Source organism: Lethenteron reissneri, chromosome 32, assembly GCF_015708825.2.
Source record: "Lethenteron reissneri isolate LAM-NWPU_2019-01 chromosome 32, ASM1570882v1, whole genome shotgun sequence".
Classification (NCBI taxonomy): domain Eukaryota; kingdom Metazoa; phylum Chordata; class Hyperoartia; order Petromyzontiformes; family Petromyzontidae; genus Lethenteron; species Lethenteron reissneri.
Genome location: NC_083810.1, coordinates 3,038,130 through 3,061,543, shown reverse-complemented (window position 1 = coordinate 3,061,543; position 23,414 = coordinate 3,038,130). Strand labels below are relative to the sequence as shown.

At 50.3% G+C, this 23,414-nt stretch overlaps 1 protein-coding gene across 1 annotated transcript in view; it reads left to right on the top strand.

Moving 5' to 3' along the window:
- The first annotated feature begins 750 nt into the window (after window positions 1-750).
- The window catches only part of LOC133349891 (polycystin-1-like protein 2), a 41,343-nt gene continuing 18,679 nt past the window's right edge, over window positions 751-23,414 (top strand). The window contains exons 1-11 of the mRNA XM_061563730.1: window positions 751-856; window positions 1,058-1,148; window positions 1,271-1,368; window positions 2,249-2,494; window positions 10,555-11,056; window positions 11,176-11,282; window positions 12,104-12,364; window positions 12,745-12,915; window positions 13,634-13,788; window positions 14,281-14,433; window positions 15,071-15,545. Coding sequence (XP_061419714.1) covers window positions 758-856; window positions 1,058-1,148; window positions 1,271-1,368; window positions 2,249-2,494; window positions 10,555-11,056; window positions 11,176-11,282; window positions 12,104-12,364; window positions 12,745-12,915; window positions 13,634-13,788; window positions 14,281-14,433; window positions 15,071-15,545 — 2,358 coding nt within the window. The 5' untranslated portion in view covers window positions 751-757. The remainder of the gene's footprint in view (window positions 857-1,057; window positions 1,149-1,270; window positions 1,369-2,248; window positions 2,495-10,554; window positions 11,057-11,175; window positions 11,283-12,103; window positions 12,365-12,744; window positions 12,916-13,633; window positions 13,789-14,280; window positions 14,434-15,070; window positions 15,546-23,414) is intronic.

Here is a 23,414-nt window from a genome sequence, read left to right as displayed (position 1 = left end):
TTAAAAAACACACGCGTAAAATGATACTTCGTAAATAGGAATGGCTTTTTCCATACATTTTATGAAAAAAAATTAGGGATGCGTTTCGGACAGTCATTCGAACTCTGCTCCTAACCTAAAAATATACACCTATATAACTTTTCACAATACAAAAATAAGAATAAAGAACATGCATTTTAAAAGATTTTATAATAACACAACAAAAATAATTAACCTTCTCAGGGAACTCACCAAAAAATCTGTATGTTGGAATGACTAGCAAAGTCATGTAGAGGTGTTACCTTTGCTCTGTAGGGATACCGTGACACTGTTGCAGATGGATGCCGCAGCCTCCTTTGATGCTCTTTGTTTGATCTCATGACGCGTGCCGTAGTGAAATTTCGTTCGCACAGAAATTCTATTTCGTTAATAGAAACGTCCTAATAATTAGTAAATTGCGTTTACGCGCGAAATATCGTAAACCGAACGTTCGTAAATCGAGGAATACCTGTATTGGAGTGAATAACATTTGATATCGACATTAAATCTACGGCAAATGTTTTACCTTTCATAAATACATCTCCTGTTATAATGATCCCTAATTAAATTGGAAATATGTTAATATCTAATGCATATTTACCTCAGAATAAGTCAAACATATTTAAACACTTGTTAAATTAAACTTACAGTGTTTCAGCTATGAGTTGCATCTTTTATTCTTAAAATTGGCCATTTTTTTACGCGTGCCTTCCAGCTGACAGCGGAACTCTCACACACAATGTCCAGGGTGAATGTGTCCCTAAGTAGCGCTCATGCGATTTTGCAATACACGAGTGCTCTGAGCTACATGGCACCATACTTTGCACAAGATGATCAGGTATGTGCGTGCTGTTTATCAAATTCATCAATAAACACTATTTTAAATGACTTTATGCCTAAACTGCAATAGAGTATATGCCATGTGTAAAATGTACACAACTGAATTTAATATATATTGTATACACGTGTAATATATATGCATAAATTTGCTATTGTTGGGTGACTGTTGACATGTTTAACTTATGTCATTTGTATGAAGAGCGCTTTACTGGGAAGTGCTAACCTGGCACTGACAAGCATGGACAGCCTCAGAAACATTGACAGAACATCTCTGTTGAAGGCAACTCGTGGTACAGTAATGAAACTATATCCACAAACGTAAACCCCATCAAAATACATTCCCATTGTAATTGATATGTAACGGTTTGCTCATAATATTTGAATGTATGGTTGCTTGCTTGGCATTTTGCAGACACTTTCTATGTGAGTGCAGTTGTGCTTGAGAGGGCTTTTGATGCACAGAACATTTTCAGTGGAACAGCAACAACACCCGGGAACGATTCTCCCCTGGTACGTGTAGTACCGTATTGAAAATTGTTTCACTTTGCCTTTGCTTCTTGTTCGCTCTCTATTGAAACATTTCTTAAAAGCCAAGCAAAGCCACGTGACACATATAATTGGCAACCAAGAATCTTTCAGTATTTTTATGTCAAGCAAATGTCACACACCACGCTTATTGCGTCCTATTTCAGTAGCTGCTCTTCAAATCGATGTAATGTTGTCACATGACCAGTACAGTTATGGTTTTCATTTTAAACCATAACTATACAAAGATATTCTGTGTACTTTTAACATCAAAGAGATGAGACATTAATGAAATGAGTTGCAAGACATGATAAGCACTATTTTTGTGTTTAATTTATTTCCCCGCACCTTCGATTAGCATAGTTGGCTACGACGTTCAACATATATACATACATATCAATAAATGCTAAGTTAATATGAATTTCAAAACGACAATGTACAGCCCTTTATCAGTTTATTTACGGATGCAGGGCTCCTCATGCTGTGTCGGTGATGGGGGTTGTTTGGTCATTCTTCACCGCACTCATCAGTGCGGTTTGATGGAGGGCTGGATGGATACGAAAATCGCTTGCCACTGATGTTAGCAGTGGCTGGGAATTGAACTCTGGTCGTGGGGTTTATTGTAAACGGTGCTGTCCCACCATGTAAATAATTTTTCAGCCCCTTTAAATGTGTTGAAATGTTTTTATGTAATCAAAATTGGATTATTCAGTACGTTTGAATTGTTGTGATAGGGCTAAATAAGCTAATTGCATGAGTACCTGGTCTGTACAAATTATTTGAATATCTGTATGGACGGGGCATATTTAATGAAGCACAGCGTATCTCAAAAGTTGTTTGACACTGACTTCTTTGTGCTTTCCAGGCCAGATCCTTTGATGGTATTTACCAAACTCTACTCACGTTGGGGACATTGCAGAACAAGAAGGCCGTTGCTGGTGAAGGGGCATTTGTCTTAGACTCGAGCTACGTTTCCACTGCGACACAGAAGGTCACTGGCAATAAACTTCTTAGCTCATCATGGCAGACGGCAGATGGGAGCAGTGCCTCCATATTGTTAAACAATATATCAGAAATTGCTTCAAAGCAAACGGATAATGTCAATGTCCAGGTAAATATACAATGCGTATTGTGTACAGACAGTCCCCGGGTTACAGAAGGGTTAGGTTCCCACCAACGATCCGTAACCCGAATTTTACATATTTCGAAAGTGAATAATCCCCGCCCCCCAAAATCAACGATAAAATCCCATAGCCGGAAATAGTTGTGCCTCCCCCCTACCTAGTTCGATTAATCTCAGAATTGTATCGCGCTGTCGTCAATTTTCTATCACTACTTATATCGTATCGCTGTACATACGCTCTGCACTTCATATGATTCTTTCATTTAATCGAATATCTACCCTAATACTACCCATAATTAAACTCATGAAACACATACTGTATCCAATTGTTAATGAATACCACGAACATTTTTACGTGAATTGTTAACAGAAAGCAGTCACTTCCGAATGTTCGTTTACCGTGCCTTAGGCTAGGCCTAGACTTCTATCGCTCTTGGCTGAGACATAGCCATCGAAGTATAATTGTGTTAAATAAAGTACATACAGTAAATAACTCAAGAAATACACTTAAAATGAAAAAAAACTAGCAATAAAAACATGAGGAAAAAAATATAGTTCTGAGCATAGAAAACAAACAATGACGTAATGCTACGAAAAACATCCATTCACCGTCATCCTCGTGAAGCTCGAGCGAGGCGTAAGGCTGCTCACATTGCACCTCGCTCCACGGTATTCATCCGCAACCTCACCGTGCCGCACTACTTGCGCTTACATAACTACTGCAAACATTTCCGAATATTATTTTTTTACATGAATTATGGGAGCATTTCCATCAGGTCGGATTTCCGTAAGTCGGGTCTTCCACAACCCGAGGACTGTCTGTACTTGTAAAGAAAAATACTGAATGAGCTAAATGCAAATGATTTTGGGAACATTTATTAAGGATTATTGGCTGATAAATACCTTTAACTTAACCCACTTAATATCAAATTGTATTCATATAAACCTACAAAAATTCAGTGAGCCACCTTTGACTTCAGTAAATTATACCGGCTGTGTTGGACAAAGCGGAACAGGAGTGTGAACATATTTAACATATACATTGAGATCGGTGGGAAACATGTCCAGTATTTGAATTAAAATGTTTTCTTTGTGTAATGCGGGCGCGGGCGACCTCCCGGATGTGACGTCACGGAGAGGTGGAGTTAGGTGACGTGGGAGGAAAGGTTAAGGTTCTTAAGGGAGGAGACCGGAAGAGGAAAGCAGAACGAGTGGGACTGGACCAGAGTAAGGCCACGTGGGCAAAGCCAAGGGGTGGCAGCGGCGGCCAGCGGTGGCCAGCTAAGGGAGCAGCCAGCGGAGCTGCGAGAGAAGACAGCGGTGGGGCGGCTGGAGAGAAGGCGGACGAGGAGCTGCGGGGAACACAGCCGGCGAGGCTGTGTGTGAGAGAGAGGCTACGAGAGCGACGAGAGGAGAGAGAGGCTGAGAGAACGACGAGGGGAGAAACTGCAGGAGAGCAGTATCAGTGTCAGTATAGAGTCTTATAGAAGGACAGCCGTGCGGGTTAAGAGAGAAGAACCGAATAAAGGACACCAAGCCAGACATCGTGGTCGAGTCCTTTATTACATTGGTGTCGGAAGTGCAACGGCATGTCGAAACAAGTGAGAAAGAAAAATGTTCCAGCGCCGGCATCGGCTTCTTCGTCCGAAGACGAAGACTTCCCTCCAAACATGGATCCTGCCAGGGTGGTGGAGGAGAGCCCTGCTGAAACGAGTGCGGGGACGGGAGTGGAAGATGTAGCCACAGTGTCAGGGCCGCCGACACCATCAGACGCTGATCGGCGATGGCTGCAGGTGGCTGAGCAACTGGAGACTCTCAAGGACGCCCTGGGCCAATTGTGTCATCTCGTCACCCCAAGCACGGCGACGGAGAGAGCGGAGAGTGCTCCACAGGCCGCCACGGGTTCTTCACTCCCGGCGCCATGGGCCACGCGGCAGGAGGCCGCCATCTTGCGCGTGCCGCGGCGGGAATCCGCCATCTTGACCACGCCGCGATTCGACGCCATTTTGAATTTGCCTCCGGAGGAACCATCGGCGGAGGGCGGAGTGAAGCGAAGTCGGAGTCGCCATCTCACCACGGTCAAGGAATTCGCCATTGGGGGCGACTGGAGCGCTTTCGCCTGCAGATTTTTAGCGGCGGTCCGTTCTGCGAGATGGACCGATGCTGAGGCCTTGGAAGTGTTGCCGACTCTTCTGGACGACGAATCTGTTCGTTTTTTTCGCTCCATTAAGGCCGAGAAGAAGAGGACATTATATGGAGTTTTTCAAGAAATGGCCGACGCCTACGAGCCACCTGACGACGCGCATCGGCGATTCGCTCAACGACAACGAGCGCCCGAGGAGTCGCCTGTGGCGTACAGGGGTGCAGTGCTTGATTTGGCTATGGCCGCGTATCCAGATACAACACCTGACCTGCTCGAGCCTCTCATCTTGGGCAAGATGCTCGAGCTGTCGCGGGATCTTGGGATTCCCATGCCGGTGTGCGGGCATGAGAAGCTCACCTCCCGGGCGGCGGCGAAATGTCTGGATGCACAATTCAACCTACAACGATGGAAACAGGTCACGGCGTGGACAGGGGGGCCCGTCGCGGAGGGTGGCGCTCTGGGTTGGGACCCTACGAAGTCGGTATACGTGCCGGATGAGCGGGGCCCTCAGGAGCTGACGGCCGCCTCGGTGCCATGGTCAGGCCGCGGTGGACCGGCCTCTCGTGCTGCACCGCCGATACGCGGGCGGCGCGATGCAAGGCCTGCGCTTCGGCGCAACGACGCCGATTGCTTCCGCTGCGGACGGAAGGGCCACTACGCGAAGGACTGCTGGGCCCGCATCCCGGGTCCGCCACAACAGGAGGCCTCATTACCGGCCAAGCCGCCCAAGGATCCACCGAAACAGGCAAGTCGGCACGCACCAGACACCCGGCAAGGCTTTACACCTCACCCATCACCTTCGTTGTGCGGTCATAGTGTTGTTGTTAAAGAGGGACCTTCGACGGGGCCTTGTCGCTCTGTGACGCAGTGGCGCAAATTGGCACGGAGGGTTGTTGCGGCCGCTACGGGTTCGTCCACCGTGCCGGGGTCTATACAAGGGGTGGACGTGCGCATTTTGGTCGATTCCGGGGCGTCCGCGACTATTATTTCGGATGTCATTTTTCATCTGTTAGGCATCCCACCCGGGGCCGTGCGTCCGGTTTATGGGTCGTGCGTCGCTGCGAACGGGGGTAGTATGGGCATCGTGGGCCAGGTGGACGCTAAAATATCTATTGGGGATGTGTCGGCCTCGGGCGTTGTGTTGATTTCAAGATCCTTGGCAGTTCCCTGTTTATTGGGCACTGATTTTCTGGCTAAGATGCCTATTTTGATCAAAATTAATGAGAATTGTATTGAACTGCCGGGTGGCCGTCAAATTTCGTTTCTGCCGTCGCCCTGGGGGCGACCTGCTTCGGCCGTACAAGTGCAGGCGCTATCCGTGGCATCTGTTGATATTCCACCTGGTTCACAGATGCTTATTCCCCTGCGGTATCGGAAGCCCCTGCCTGGTCGGCTGGGAGCGGTTGGGATCTTGTTGTCACCTTCAGCCTCGATAACGGCCGGATCGGCGCTGGTCGGAGCGCAGACCATCGTCCGGCCAGACCAATTACCGTTTTTGCAGGTGCTCAATGCGGGTACGGAAAATGTCTGTGTCCCAGCCGGCACGGTTGTGGCACATGCCACCACGGCATTTACGGCTCACGATTGTTCGCATAGCCAGGGAGTGGTTGCTGGTGTTTCCGAGCCTGTGGCTTCGGATGACCGCTGGATTGCTAGCTTATGTGACGGAAATTCTTCCCTGTCTGTGGATCAACGGGGTGCGCTTCATAAATTGTTATTGACGTATTCCGATGTGTTTAGCTCCAATGATTTGGATTTGGGACGCACCTCATTGCTTCACCATCACATTGCTACAGGCGACGCTGCCCCTATTCGGTTGAATTCGCACCGAATGAGTCCGGCCGAGCGGGAACACGTTCGGGGGGCAGTGGAGGATATGTTGGCTGCGGATATTATATCGCCGTCGAACAGCCCATGGGGCGCGCCTGTGGTTTTGGTTAAGAAAAAGGATGGCAAATTGCGATTCTGTGTTGACTTTCGAAAATTGAATAAGATATCGGTGGCAGATGCGTATCCCCTGCCGCGTATGGACGACTCCCTCGACGCATTGTCGGGGGCTAAGTATTTCTCTACACTGGACCTCTCTTCGGGATTTTGGCAGCTTCCCCTTGACGAGCCCTCACGGGAGAAGACCGCATTCCGTACGCCGCAGGGGTTGTTTCAATTTAACTGCCTTCCGATGGGGCTGAATGCGGCCCCTGCCACATTTCAAAGGCTCATGGAACTCGTTTTGACGGGGTTGCAGTGGGAGACATGTCTCATATATTTGGACGATATCATCGTCTTCAGCCGCACATTTGATGAACATTTAAGGCGGCTGGAGACGGTGTTCGCGAGGATGCGCTCCGCGAACTTGAAATTTAAACCAAAGAAATGTCACCTACTGCAACGGTCCGTCCGTTATTTGGGGCACATCGTGAGTGCTGAGGGGGTGTCTACGGACCCGGAAAAAACGGCGTGCGTCCGAGATTGGCCGACTCCGGTCACCGTGGGGGATGTACGTCGCTTTCTGGGATTTGCCTCGTATTATCGAAGATTTGTACCGAATTTTGCGACCATCGCGAGGCCCTTGCACCTCCTTACGGGTAAGGGACGTAAGTTTGCGTGGGGACCGCCGGAAGAGGCGGCCTTTCAGAGTCTGCGTAATCTGTTGGCTACCGCCCCAACATTGGATTATCCGGATTTCAATCAACCGTTCATTCTTGATACGGATGCGAGCGACACAGGTATTGGCGCGGTGTTGTCTCAGTCTAAAGGGGGCGTAGAGCGCGTCGTTGCGTATGGTAGCCGGGTCCTGTCGCCCGCGGAAACACGCTACTGTGTCACTCGCAGGGAACTCTTAGCCGTTGTTTTTTTCCTACGTCAGTTTCGACCGTACCTGTACGGCCGTTCCTTTATCGTACGTACGGATCATGCGGCCTTGCAATATGCCCTTAAAATGGATCAACCTTCCGGCCAGCTGTCGCGTTGGTTGGACACGCTGCAAGAATTTTCATTTCAAATTCACCATCGTAAAGGGGTGCGCCATGCGAACGCAGACGCACTTTCTAGGTTGCCGCAGCGCTCCCCTTGCAAATGTGCGTCGGGGACGCAGAGATGTGCGCCCAGCCTACCCCCCCCTCAGCCGGTGGTATTGGCTGTGGAGAAGTCGGATGCTACTGTGGAACCGGGGCCGACTGATGGGGTTTTGAATCTGCCACGGTCTGTTTGGATAAGGGAGCAAATGATGGATGAGTCGTTAGTGTCCTTGCGGAAGCGATCCAAAGTGGAGGTTGGGGGTCCGGTTACGGAGGGTGCGCCGGAAACCGCGGTCCGAGATGGTCTGCTTATGTGGAGGGAAAGTCTCCAGGAACACTGGCGTCTAGTGGTGCCTGCGTCCCTCCGATACGAGTTGATTAGAACTCTCCATTGTGACACGCTATTACATCTGGGTGTGCAGAAGACCTTGTTGACGTTGCAACGTCATTATTTTTGGCACGGCATGTCGACGGATGTCGTGGGGCACGTCCGCGCGTGCCCTGACTGTGCCCGGCGTAAGCCTCCTAAACATCCTTATGTGCCACCCTTACAGTCAATTCGGGTGTCTCGGGTCAATGAATTGGTGGCACTGGACATTTTGGGACCTTTCCCACCTTCGGCGAGGGGTAATAAATATTTGCTGGTCGGGGTTGAGTACCTCTCCCGTTGGCCGATGGCCTGGCCGTTGCCCGATCAATCGGCCGCGGCCATTACCGACGCCTTTTTGTTCGGATATGTTATGGACAAGGGTGCGCCGGAGAGACTCCTTACGGATCAGGGCCGAAATTTTTCTTCGAAATTATTGGCGGAAGTATGCGCGGGCCTAGGGACTAAGAAGGTCCGGACATCCCCATACCATCCGCAAACGGATGGTATGGTTGAGCGGCTAAACCGGACATTGTCTGCCATGCTGTGCCACACGGTGAGTGAGCAACAATCGGATTGGGACCTGCACATCCCGGGGGTGCTTTCGGCGTACAGGATGACTCCTCATGCGGCTACGGGTTATTCGCCGTTTTACCTTATGTATGGTCGGGAAAACGTGCCGCCAATGGATGTGCAGATGGGAACCGGTGTGAGGGGACCTTGTAAACCGCTTCCTGACTACATTCGGGACACTGTTCGCCGGGTCTCGGAGGCGCGGGAGAGTGCCCGTGTGGCTACGGCCAAAGCTCAGGCCCGAAATGAGAGGTACGCACGGCGTTCCAAAGGGGAGTGCCCCTGGAAGGTTGGGGACCTGGCCTGGCTCCATTGCCCGCAGGTGCGGCCGGGTACCTCTCCCAAATTTCACAAACCTTGGCGAGGGCCTGTCCGCCTCATTGAGGTTCCTAATCCTCAGTCGGCGCGTGTTCAAATTGGTTCTCGCCGCTGGTTTGTTCACACGTCGCGCTTGAAACCGTATGTTGCTCCCCTACATGATGCATCATCTCCCAATGTTGCCTTGCCGGGGTCTGTTGCTGCCGACTCTCCCCCGCCTGCGTCCATTGATCTTGCTAGAGCGCCTGTCGTACCTGTTCCAGGCAGGCCGGCCTTGACACCGGAGGGGACGAGGCGCTCTGCTCGGAGGGTGCCTGCCAGATCTGCGGGTCCTTCGAGCCCTGCAGCCCTTCCGACCCCGCTGCAGACGCATCCGCGGGACAAGCCCAAGACTGATCCTTCAAGGACACGGGACGTTGGTGGACTTCCAACAGCGACAGGGGGATTTCACCCTGTCGCTCCTCAAACTCAATCACGTTCCCGTTCCGCGGATGGGCCGCCGACCGTCCGGGACGGGCCGGCGACCCGCACACGCTCTAAATCCCTTGTGTTTCGTTGATTGTTATGTTGTATTGTTCTTACTGTGTATTTATTGCCTGCTTCTGCTACGTTATTGATTGTTGAGTTGTGTTGATTGTTCTTACTGTTATATTGCATGCTTGGTGTCCTTTGGTGTGTTACGCTCGGGTTCGCCCGCATTACTGTTGGTGTTGTTCAGCCGAGGTCGGCTGGGTTTTTCTCCACGGGGGAGGGTGGTGTAATGCGGGCGCGGGCGACCTCCCGGATGTGACGTCACGGAGAGGTGGAGTTAGGTGACGTGGGAGGAAAGGTTAAGGTTCTTAAGGGAGGAGACCGGAAGAGGAAAGCAGAACGAGTGGGACTGGACCAGAGTAAGGCCACGTGGGCAAAGCCAAGGGGTGGCAGCGGCGGCCAGCGGTGGCCAGCTAAGGGAGCAGCCAGCGGAGCTGCGAGAGAAGACAGCGGTGGGGCGGCTGGAGAGAAGGCGGACGAGGAGCTGCGGGGAACACAGCCGGCGAGGCTGTGTGTGAGAGAGAGGCTACGAGAGCGACGAGAGGAGAGAGAGGCTGAGAGAACGACGAGGGGAGAAACTGCAGGAGAGCAGTATCAGTGTCAGTATAGAGTCTTATAGAAGGACAGCCGTGCGGGTTAAGAGAGAAGAACCGAATAAAGGACACCAAGCCAGACATCGTGGTCGAGTCCTTTATTACATTTGTAATGTCTCCCCATCACAGTAATTTAGTGGGGTTTCTATAAATGGATCACGTTCTATACATGGCACACTTAAAACACAGTGGTCACTTGTAAACACAACTATTGCGAATTGTATCGCAAAGCTTTATTGAAAATATAAATCTACTGATCTCGTAGCCCTTGATGGTAATTAAACCCAGTAATAATGAGACGATAAATCCAACACCTACCGAACTGAGCTTTTAATTTGCCAACTCGAACTGTGCAGTCCTCATAACGCTTTAAATTAAGTACTGTACTTTGTATGAAAATTGCGTCCAGTCCAAACCAGCCATCCGATATAAATCCATCGTTATGTGTTTATTAAACAGCATGTTGCGTTAAGCTAATAATCGTCTCTCTCTTTGTTTGTTTTAAGTTGTCGTCCTTTGCAGTGAACCCATTTGCGTGGAACAGAGACAACTCAATAAACAGTTCGGTGGCAAGCCTGCAAGTGAGTGATGTGAAGAGAAGCATCAACGCCACGTCGGCACTGGTCAAGGTCAAAAACCTGGCGATTGCCGAGCAGGTGACAACCTTTACGGCAACGTCTGCCGGCGACATTTCAGTGGATAAACGGTTCACGGTTAAAAGCAACGGATCCGCAGTGTTGTTGGACATTTTGCAAGCCGACAACGTGGTCGGTGGGCTGGAGCTCCTCATCAGATATCAGCAGGCTCCTCAGCTTGAGCCTCTGGTGTTTGACTACCGCTTCGTATGGGAATCAAACAACTCGGCAGGCAGTGACCAACAATCACCAATCAGCAACGACACTGAGCGCAAAAACAACACTGCCAACGGACAACGACGTCAACATTCATTTTTCATCCCCGGTAATGAAACACAGCCCGGGGTTTATTACATCACGTTAAAGTCTAAAGGTAAGACTTGTCACCTGTAACTCCAAACACGAAATGGATATTGCGATTCATTAAAGTGTATTGCTTAACGCAGTGAATATTTACTGCTTGCCTGATGTTTTCTTGCGTGGCCTTTTTAGATAGCAAAAAAAGCCTCAGTGGTGTGTCTGTAAAAATACTGTTGTGGACGGCTGCCTGCAAAGTGTGGGATTGTGTCCATGGTGAATGGAGTTACAGTTTGGCACAAGTACGTCCAATGCAACGCATCTCTTTCATATTTAATAGTCTATGTCAGCGGTCGGGAACCTATGGCTCGCGAGCCATATATGGCTCTTCCGGTGACGACATATGGCTCCCAGACAATTTTGAGTTGAAAAAAATAATAATAAAAAAATAAAATCAGTTTGGAACTGATTTTAAAATACGTGTGATATTGCTTAATAATACTGTGTCATTTTAAAGTAAACAGAAATTAGTTTTGAAGATAAAATTTCTCGGGTCACGGGTCCCGTGACCAGAAGTCGCATTAAAAGTAAGACATATTTAATTTATTATACGTTAAAAATACTATATGGCTGTCAATGAAATATATTGAGAAATATTTGGCTTTTATGGCTCTCCCAGTCAAAAAGGTTCCCGACCCCTGGTCTATGTGTTAAATTATTATGAGGCAAGTAATGATTCATTGATTCATCAATTCAAATACATTTTTATGCTCATGCGACTGCCATTCAATCAGGCGTGAACTTTTTGTTTTGGTGCTGAATGCAATACCGTAGTTCCAAACGATCCGTGCCGCCACTAGATGCACTGCATTCACCACAAGGTTACGAGATAATCATTGAATGAAATCACGAGCACGAATTGTGACGAGTCATCACATTTCAAGTGTAACAAATCACGAGATTCCGTCGTACTTTCCAGTACTTAAACAGAGACAATCAACACGTAAGCCTTTTATGTCGTCCACTCGTTTAACTCATTGAATTCATGATGCATTAACTTCTAATCAATAATTTCTACTGTAAATAAAATTGCAATAGCTTCACCTTGATATTCCTTGCACAGGTGCACCCTAACTCCACAATGAACAGCACCGTTTGTGTGGTTGGTGGAGGTAACAAGGCCACCACAACGAACGCCGGTCGCGAGCGAGTCTTCATAGCGGCAGAGGTGTTGGCCCCAAACACCATCGACTTCTCGACGGTGTTCACGAAGTTTGACCTTGTGTCAAACGGCGCCGTGTTTGCCGCTGTCATTGTGATCATCCTGCTCTATCTCATCATGCTGCTGTGGGCAAGGAAGGCAGACATCAAGGATAACGAAAAGGTAACTAATACCATTTGTTATTGTGTTCTGTGGTCAATATTGACTTTGGAATGGCAAATTCGATTAGATTTATGGTATGGAGCGGTGCCGCGGTGGTTCACGCACTGTGCTATAAATCTAGTGACCTGAGCTCGATTCCTTGCCATGGCTAATATCAATGGCAAGTGATATCTGAACCAGTCCTGGGCGCCCTATTCATCATCAACCCGCACAGACTGGCAAAATCAAGAATAGTCAAACAAACACCATGACTGATATGGCATGGACAGTAAATAATGACTGCATTCCTATTAACGGTTACTTTAAACCAAAATGACACTGAAGATTTAAAACAAGACAACTCTAATAGACACGACGTAATGCAAACTTTAAACTTTCAGAATAGGATGTTTCAGCTATTCAACGCGGACGATGAGAACAGGCGCTCACTCGTGCTGCGAGTAGTAACGGCATCAACCAAGGATGCAGGGACGCGTTCGTGTGTCTGCTTTACCCTCTACTTCGATGAAATTGATTCGGGGACACACGAGCTCACCCACCCGGAGTTAAAGGTACGAGTCGATCTGCTGTTTTCAAGTTGATATTCAGCACGACTTTCCAGTACATACAGCCTCAAATTACAAATGTATGTTGAGGCGCTGTGACAGCTTGTGATGTAACGCCGAAGGTGTGCACCTTTCCAGCAAGAAGCATTGCAGCAGGCAGATGTGTAGCCTGACCAGGGTTCGATTTCCGCTCATGGCCAACATCAGCGGCGATTATTTGAACTGGCCCTGGGCCTCCCCTTGATCGACTAAGCCTCAATTGAGTACTTACTGCGATGTGTAAAAACATTGCCACTAGGGAGACAAAGGCTGCCGGGCGTGCTCGCTAACAGCACTTGTCTAGTTTGCTTTTACGCACTGTGGAGGCAATCCTGGTGATGGAGGCTCATTATTTCGACCGTTCATACAGGACAGTTTAGAACACATAGCACCAACGTGGCCCAGCCCAAGCAGATCAACTGAAGCGGACAGGGAAAGAGCTGGCTGGGCAGCCAACATAGATTTCCTGTACTCATGTAATCATGTTCAGCTTTGTGATCACTGTTGACAATCAGCATTAAGTAAAACAACTAAAATATTTGAATGCATATCAGATTAAGTGTTGTATGAAGACTAATACATTTTGTTAGGAAAATAATACCAATTAATATGCCTGGTCTAATAAAGAAAAATGTGTTGTGAAGTATGAACTGAACATAAGTTTACTAACCATGAATTTGTTTAGGAATTTGAAACGGGCAGCACAAACAACTTTCTTTTCTCTGTTCCTAAATACTATGGGAAGCCATCACACATTAAACTCTGGCTGAATGATGGTGATCCCTGTGATTTCTGGACCATCAATGAAATATCAGTTCTGGATCTTGAGAAAAACCAAGTGTGAGTAAATATTGTCGGTCAATTGGGATTTACATGTGAAATATTTTCCATCTATAATCACAATACACCAATGTGTGTTTCTGGATAATTCTGTCTTAAGTATAATTTCCCCACCTTAAATGTGTAATGGCAAAATATCCAAATCATCGTCAGGAGGTTGTTAGTTTAATTACAATTTTAGGGTTGGTCTCAGCTCATCATTCCTATTGGACCAATACATGAGTAACTCTGTGTGGAAGACAGTGGTGGTAATCCTATAGTGAGACGGGACCCCACAATCAGATGTTAAAGCATCGATCACTGAGGGTCACCAACGTAAATGGTCATCACAATGTTTGCTTGAGCAAGGAAATTATGACTAATTTGAATCTGCAATAGGCCTGCAGTTGATATAAGAATTGTATCTATGAAGCATGTATGATCTATTTTATTGCAGCCACTAGGGTGCAATAAATCGTTAAAATACAAGTGTCACTTATTTCTCCCCTGCAGATATTTGTTTTGTGTGAATTCAATGCTCTCCTATGAAATGAATATCGGGCAGTACGGTAGAAGGTTTTACGTTAAAGAAGAACGATTTTCATTCGGCAATAAGTGGATGGTTCATCACGCACTCAAGGGAAACTTTTCTGAAGGCCATCTTTGGTAAGTAAGAAGCACAAGACAAGATTTTAGAAACGTTTTAGAGCTGAGCTACAATTACCTGGTCATGTAGGGTTAGCCAATCATTGAAGTGTCAGCATTGCCAGAGTTGTTATTCAGATCAGATCTCAGATAAGTCGGGTAGAGTCTGGATACGTGTCTGGATATGTGATCACCATGTATAACAGGTTGCTATAGGCTGCTGCGGGGCTACATGGTGTACAGTAGTGAGCAGTAGTGCGGCAAAACCTGATGTTGTGCTGTACTTCCTTGATACTATATCTATGCTTGCTGCCTTCACCATTTTGCATTGACCAGTGCGGTGAAGTATGGTGGAATAACCCCCACGCCCGCATGGCATGGGAAGGCCCTCATCCAACAGTGGTTCGACAAATGGATGTTTATATACATGTATGTTTTACCTTGTATTATTTACATATTAACTTTAGCCTATGCTCAGCAGCAGTTCACTTGAAATTTAGATCCCTTTTTTCAAACAATTAAAATAATGACGCTCGAAATTAACTATTGTATGATGGTTTACTAAGAAAAATATTTGTACTATATTTTGCAATTTAACAGACTACACCAATTTAATCAGTGGAAATGTTATTCAATTTTAAACACATGTCCATTGCAGGTTTTCCGTTTTCATCCGCCCATTCAAGACCAACTTTTCCCGCGTGCAGCGCATCTCCTGCTGCGTCACGCTCCTCTTCCTCATGATGATCGCCAACGCCATGTGGTTCGGAAAGAAGCAGGCAGCCAACGGAGCGGGCGGCGGGGTCACGGTGGGGCCGCTGTCTCTCACCGACGTCCTCATCAGCCTCCTCAGCAGCCTGGTGGAGGTGCCTGTCAGCCTTGTGGTCGTGCTCATATTCCGCAACAGCCGCTCAGAGAGTGAGCGGTCTCCAGGCCAGAAGAACTCCTGGAGGGGCCCTTGGCCCGGTGGCTGCAGATGCGTAGCCTGGTGTCTCGTGGTCCTTGCTGTCCTGAGCTCTGGCTTCTTCACGATCCTCTACAGCATGGAGTGGGGCCCAGAGAAGGCCAACCGCTGGCTCGTTCGATTCCTCTCATCCTTCTTTATATCCGTAATATTGGTTCAACCAGTGAAGGTAAAATTACTTCATAATTTTCTGTGGTTCACCCTAATGGATCATTATTATGTCGACTCGTGCAGTATAAATATTGGGTGTGACTTGTACACGCTGCCTGTCAGCAGCGTGAGAGGGATAGAGAGAGAGACGCGCCGCCACGTGGCAACCCGGAGCCCCGCTCACGCGTGGCCCCTTCCTCCGTTCGTTCCCGTTCTGACCACGTGTCGTTCGTCTCCACCCCTATTTAATACCCGGGTCACGTGGTACGTTTCCACCAATCCCGGTTAGCCTCCATGGAATATTTTAGGCTCCCTCGTAGGCTCCCGGGACCACGGCCCTGACTCATCTCCCTATTGGCTGTGGCCAAAGCCAGCAGAACCAATCCTCTACTTACAGCTGTCACCTTTCCATTACGTCAGGACCACTCCCCTAGGCTTCCCCCCATTGGCTATAGACTAAGACCGGCAGAGCCAATCATTATGACGAGTTGTGATATGTCAGGGAGCCGGATATATCCTCACATTACATCACCCCCCCCCCCCCCCCCCGGTGTAAAAAGTCAGCCATCTCGGCTGGGAAAAGGGTGACAGGCCGAATATCATTAGAATAAATTTTAGGGCGTCTAAGACGCATTAACAAGGTAAGGGGGGAGTAGGCGTCAACGCGCCGAGGGATTCAAAACATTTAACAACAGACATACATTAGGGCGCCCCTGTAGCGCAGTAACAACAGGGTGACAGACCGCAAGGCAATTAATATTAGCGAAACGGGAGAGATTTCGACCGCATGCGCGACGCCGGACCCTCTCCTTTCTTCATGCACGGTTGCCTCGCCGACTGTTCAGCAGGAGGTGGTTGCCGTGGAGAAGAAGTAGAATGTTCGGTTTCCGTTGTATCTGGGGCAGGCCCCGTTGGAGGCGGGGCATCCGAGGTCTCGTCGTCCTTCAAAACCTGTTCATCTGCGGGGGGTATAGCACAGCCCCGCTGGGGATCAACGGGCGAGGCAAGTGGCACATTCGGCACGCCAGACCCTGGCAAGTCAACAAGTGGAGATGAAGGGCCAACACGCGGGTCAACGTAGGGCTTGAGCCGCGGCGAATGGACATACCAATGACGTTGGCCGTACTGGATGCGAACACTCTGGGGATTCCGAATGTCCACCAGCCTCACAGGTCCCCGCCAAGGCTTGTGCAATTTAGGGGACGTACCCACTGGCACCTGAGGGCAATGGAGCCATTCCATATCGCCCACCGACCAAGGCATGTCAGTTCGCGATCGACGCGCATACCTCTCGTTCCTTGCCTGCGTACGGGTCGTCGCACATCTGGCGGCCTCTCGCACCTCCGTAACCCGTTTAAGCGAGTCCCGCACGTGATCAGACAAGGAAGGGGACGGTTGTTTCCCCCCTGCATCCAGTTGCACATCAATCGGGGGTACATTCTCACGGCCATATATCAGGAAAAATGGCAAATATCCTGTGAACACGTGCGGAACCATGCGGTATGCCGCCAGGACGCCCGGTATGTGCAAGTCCCAATCGGTTTGTTTTTCACTCACCGTGTGACAAAGCATGGCCGAAAGGGTGCGGTTAAATCGTTCCACCATGCCATCCGTTTACGGATGGTAAGGGGAAGTGCGGATTTTCTTTGTACCCAACGCAGAGCATACGTCTTTGAGCAATTTGGAGGAGAAGTTACGTCCTTGATCCGTGAGCAGCCCTTCGGGTGCTCCTTTATCCATGACGTATCCATTCAAGAAAGTGTCGGTGATGGACAAGGCTGTTTGGTCAGGCAAAGGCCAGGCCATAGGCCAGCGAGAAAAATATTCGACCCCGACCAAGAGGTATTTATTTCCCCTAGCCGATGGACGGGCCCAGGATGTCCAGAGCAACTAGCTCATTAATACGGGACACCTCGATTGAACGTAGTGGAGGGATATAATTTTGACAAGGCGGTTTCCGCCTTGCACAATCATGGCATGACCGGATAAAGTTTTGGACGTCTGCAGTCATGCCGGGCCAAAAGAAATCCTGTTGCAATGCGGCCAATGTTTTCTGCACGCCGAGGTGCATCAGCTTGTCGGCGTGCAGAGCGCGGACTAGATTGTGACGCAGGGATGTCGGCACAACCAGGCGTGAACGGTCAAATAATCCATCCGTACACATCAGCAATCCCGCCTGGCCCTGAAATATCTGCCATTTCCATCCAGCCAAATGAGATCTCGGTTTCCCAATCAGTTCCCGCAGTGGAGCCAGAGAGGCATCAGCCTCCTGCTGACGTAGCCACACCGAGTGCGGAAAATGCAGCGTATCGTCGGCGCCAACGGGCACATCCTGAGCTTCATCGTTCGACAACGCCCCCATAACCGGACAGGGCGAGGTAGGCAGCGACGCACAGTGGTGCATACCCATCAGACAGGCGCAGGGAGGAGTCAGGGGCAACCTGGAGAGAGCGTCCATGTTGGCATGGCGAGTACCCTTGCGGTACGTGATATTGAAGGAAAATTCCTGTAACGATTCCAACCACTGAGCCAATTGACCGGACGGTTGTTCCAATTTCAAAGAATATTGCAAGGCAGCGTGGTCAGTGCGCATGAGGAATTTCCATCCATACAGGCACGGCCGCTACTGGCGAACAAAATGTACGATAGCTAGCGGTTCTCGTCACATCACGCAATATCCGGTCTCGGCAGGGGACAGAACCCTACTGCCGTATGCCACCACTCGCTCGACCCCGTCTTTCCGCTGCGACAAAACGGCGCCTATGCCGATATCGCTAGCATCCGTGTCAAGGATGAATGGCTGGGAAAAGTCCGGGTAGTCGAGCGTCGGCGCGGTGGCCAAATGATCCCGAAGAGATTGAAAAGAGCGCTCCTCTTCCGGGCCCCATTTACATCTCTGATTTTTCCCCATCAGAACATGCAGCGGCTTAGCCAGCGTCGCGAAGTTCTTAACAAAACGGCAATAGTAGGATGCGAACCCAATAAACCGCCGTACGTCGCCCACCGAAGTGGGCGTGGGCCACTCTCGGATACACGCCGTTTTCTGAGGGTCCGTGGACACACCGCCAGAGCTGACGATGTGTCCCAAGTAGCGGACGGACCGCTGCAAAAGGTGGCACTTCTTTGGTTTAAATTTTAGGTAAGCCGAGCGCATCCTCTGAAAGACAGTCTCCAGTCGTTGGAGGTGTTCTTCGAACGTGCGGCTGAATACGATGATATTGTCCAAATATATGAGGCACGTTTCCCACTGCAGCCCCGCTAGCACCAGTTCCATCAGGCGTTGGAACGTCGCCGGTGCCGCATTCAAGCCCATAGGTAAGCGGTTAAACTCAAAGAAGCCTTGTGGCGTGCGGAACGCCGTTTTTCGTTTGGACACGTCATCGAGGGGAAGCTGCCAAAACCCAGACGACAGGTCGAGGGTGGAGAAAAAATTTGCACCTGACAAAGCGTCCAACGAGTCGTCCATCCGTGGCAAGGGGTATGCGTCCGCCACGGATATCTTATTTAATCGGCGGAAATCCACACAAAACCTCGTCCCACCATCCTTTTTCTTAACCAGCACCACCGGCGCGTCCCGAGCACTGTTGGACGGCGAAATTATATCGGCCGCTAACATGTCGTCCACCGCGCCACGTACGTGTTCCCTTTCAGCAGGGCTCATGCGATGCGGGTGCATACAAATCGGTCCCGCCACACCGGTGTCGATATGGTGCGACACGAGCGAGGTATGGCCCAGATCCAAATAGTTTTTACTGAAAACGTCAGCGTACTCCGATAATAATGAATGCAAGGCGTTCCGCTGCGTCGGCGACAAAGATGTATTTTCCCCGCACAAATCTGCGATCCATCGATCGTCTGAACGATCGTATCGTGGCCCGCCAGCGGCCATTTTTGTGGGTGGTTCACCCTCAAAGCTGGTGAAATCGGTAGTGGCGTAAGCCAATACCGAGCCAGCTGGGACGACGACCCGGTCCGGGCCCCCATTTAACACTTGTATAAACGGGGCCTGACCAGGCTGAACGATAGTTTGAGCCGCTACTAGGGAAAAGGATTTTGCCACAGAATTCGACGGGGACAACAGCACACCTGTCGCACCGTCCGCAGTTTCCAAACGCTTTTGGTAACACAGCGGAACAAGCATTTGCGAGCCTGATGGTACCTCCACCGTGGCAGCAACAATCGCTTTAACAGCGTTATCTGGGGGCGAACGGCCCAGCAGGGACGGCAGGAACGACATCCTACGGCCCCCTGGCATTTCCAAGCATGCGGCGCAAGAAATCGGTGCCCAATCGGCATGGGACGGCCAGTGAACGTGAGATCAAAACTGGTTTCTCCGCGGTGATATTCCCTATAGCATACCCATGCTACCCCCATTAGCAGCAACGCACGCGTCATTAGCCGGTCGGATCCGTGGCGTAGGAATGGACAGGAGATGAAAAATAACATCGGAAATGATGGTAGCAGACGCACCAGTGTCCACCAAAATACGAACACCGATCCCATCGATGGTACCCCGTACCGTCGAGGACCCCGACGCAGTTGCTACCACCCTACGGGCCAATTTTTTACATTGTGTCGCAGAGTGCGGCATCGACACAGGTGTACCACAATTACCGTCCGGAGTGCAAACATGTGTGCGAGTGGATGGGTGATGTGACAAGACCTGCCGGGTGTCCGATGTGTGCCGACTTGCCCGAGGGTGCCGTGGATCCGCGTCCGGTGGAGGAGATGGAAGCCGGCCCGATGGGAGCTGAGAAGGTTGAAGTCGGCAGCGGCAATCCCGGGTGAAATGGCCTCGTCGGCCACACTTAAAACACGTGGCCGCCGTCGCCCGGCGGTCGCTCGTCCCGGTCCCTGCACATGGTCGTCCGGCCCCATCACGCTGCTCGCGCGGCCGACGTTTCGGGACCCAGCGAGGAACAGCAGCCATCACCTCGTCGTCGCTGGAGTCATTGGAGCCGTGGACGACCCGACATGGAGACCACCCCAACGGTGGACCATCTATTTCAGGATTCCCCGTTCATGCCGCCATCTGATCCCAGCGTTTAAGGTTGAACTTGGCGTCCAAGCAGTGCGCCACCCATCGAGACGTAAGCGGTTCGTGGCCGCACACCGGCAACGAGATGTTCAGTTCCTGGGCCAGCTCAATCATTCTAGAAAGGATGAGAGGATCCAGGATATCAGCTGACGAGTCGGGGTAGGCGGCCATGGCAAGCGCTAACAGTGCCCCTCGGTAAGCCAAAGGCGATTCCTCTGATCCTCGACGACGTAACATACATTTTCTGGTAGCCGCCGTCGGCGGTTCGTAGAACTCCGCCATTTCCGTGAAAGCGTCACTCAGCGTCTTCTTCTTGCTCGCTGGGATGGATCGGAAGACCGCCAAGGAGACATTATCTAACAGCGTGGGCAGAGCCTTCAGTGCCTCCGCCTCCATCCATCGCACCGACCGAAAGGCTGACTCGAACCGCCACGTGAATGCACTCCAATCGCCCCCGGCGACAAATTCCTTGATTTGAGGAAGACGATGTCCGCGGTGAATGTCCGACGCCTCGAGCGTCTCCAATCCCGCTCCCTGCGTATTTCGCGGCTCCGTCAAAATGGCGGCCGGCGGCTGCGTGGCAGCAGGCCCGCTCAAGATGGCGTCCGGCGGCCGCGTTTCGGCAGCCCCTCCCAAGATGGCGTCCGGCGGCTTCATTGCAGCAGCCCCGCCCAAGATGGAGGCCTCTCCCTCCGCGGCAGGAGCAATGGCGGACATCGTTTCCCGCTGAAAATCCTGATCATCGGCCCTTGGTTGAATTCCACGCGGCCGACCGAGGGCCGCTGAAGATGCGACCACCGTCACAGGATTTAGCAAAATTGCACGGAGCGATTCAATCTACTCCGCCAGTTGACGCAACCCCTCGTCCGCAGTCGAAGACGTCACTTCACTAGCCTGTTGGCGATGAGCGGCGTTGGGGAGAGCAGCAGCCGGAGGCAGAGGACCCGCAGCTCCCAGCAGCTCGTCCTCATCCGCCTCAACCTCTTTCTCCCACGGAGGGTCCGGTGGGTTTCTCTTCTTGAGGTGCTTGGACATTTTAGAGGAATCGTCCAAACGGTCTCAAGAGATACTTCTGACACCAATGTAATAAAGGTCGTTGAGGCGACTTTTGGAATCCGGTCTTTTATTCACTTTTCATTACAGCTTTCCTTCACGCTGCCTGTTAGCAGCGTGAGATGGATAGAGAGAGAGAGACGCGGACGCCACGTGGCAACCTGGAGCCCTGCTCACGCGTGGCCCCTTCCTCCGTTCGTTCCCGTTCTGACGACGTGTCGTTCGTCTCCACCCCTATTTAATACCCGGGTCACGTGGTATGTTTCCACCAATCCTGGTTAGCCTCCATGGAATATTCCAGGCTCCTTTGTAGGCTCCCGGGACCGCGCCCCTGACTCATCTCCCGATTGGCTGTGGCCAAAGTCAGCAGAACCAATCCTCTACTTACAGCTGTCACCTTTCTATTACATCAGGGCCACGCCCCTAGGCTTCCCCCCATTGGCTATAGACCAGGACCGGCAGAGCCAATCATCATGACGAGTTGTGATACGTCAGTGAGCCGGATATATCCTCACATTACACAGGTATGTTCCTGCTTATAGAAAGACAAAGACAAAGGCCAGCAAAAACAACACCTACCTCATCGGTGGTGCTAGATGATAACGCTGTAGTGGGTGTGAGCAATGCCATGGAAGGAAGGCCAGTTCCAATCGGTTATACCCCTCATGGTGCTTATTGCCACCGCAGTGACCAAATGGGAGCTCTGGACAGATGTGAGGGGCTGGTAAACCCTTCACCTTCAATTCAACTACAACTAAACTAGTGCAAGCTATCGAACTAAGCTTGTTCCCGAAAACCTGGTGGGACAGGCGTCCATGATATTTTCTGGTAAGTCCCCATTTGGCGGAGCCAGGAGACTGAATCCTTACTCTTGGGGTCTTCCAAAAACGGCCAAAAACCACTGCAAGTGGCCAATTGAAATGTTTGAACGCTCACTGTGGAGAAGACGCTGCCACTTCTCTGTCGAGAGTTGGATTGTTAAAGCCTGAATTTGTGCAGTATTCAGGAGGTCCGGTGGACTGGCTCTGGCTCCAGTTACCATAACGGGTAGACAGTCCTCTACTCGGGGCAGGAGACTGCCAGACAACAGGAAGTGGTTCTTCTTCTGAACAAAAGAATGAAGAGGGCGTGGGAGCATGGCAGTGAGATGTGGGAACCTGTAAGCCCCAGGCTACTCTGGACTCATCTCCCCATCAACCAGAGGCAAGAAGTGGTGGTGGTTGATGAACATCAGTGAAAGGGATGCAGGCAAGGCCGATGAGTCAGATGCCTTCTATGACCTCCTGCCACAGGTGCTCGCTAAAATGTCCCATTGGGATAGAGTCATCCTGTTGGGTGACTTAAATGCCCCAGTGGGTCATGATGTTGGCACCTGGGCTGGAGTGATTGGAAGTCAAAATGTTCCGCCATTGGTGCATCCACACAACATCATGGATGCATGCCGGGTCCAACCCAGAACATCTTCTGGACTATATAGTGACAGAACAGCGGATGCAGGCCCATGTCCTTGACACCAGATTCTATCGTTGAGCTGATCTGCCCATTGTCACCTGCAAGATGCGCCTATCTAGGACCCCATTCATCTCCACAGTGGCCTGTTCTCAGCTAGCTGATGAATGTTGCAAGTGAGAATTTCATCATCGTTTGCAGCTGGGGTTGGCATCGTCCCCACCCTCTCCTGATGCCGAGGGGAAATGGGTGAGGTTTCGGACTGTGGCTCATGATGCTGCAATTGATGCTTTGGGTATATGTGTAATGCGAGCGTAAGCGAGGTTTTGCCACTCAGCTCTGGGCCAA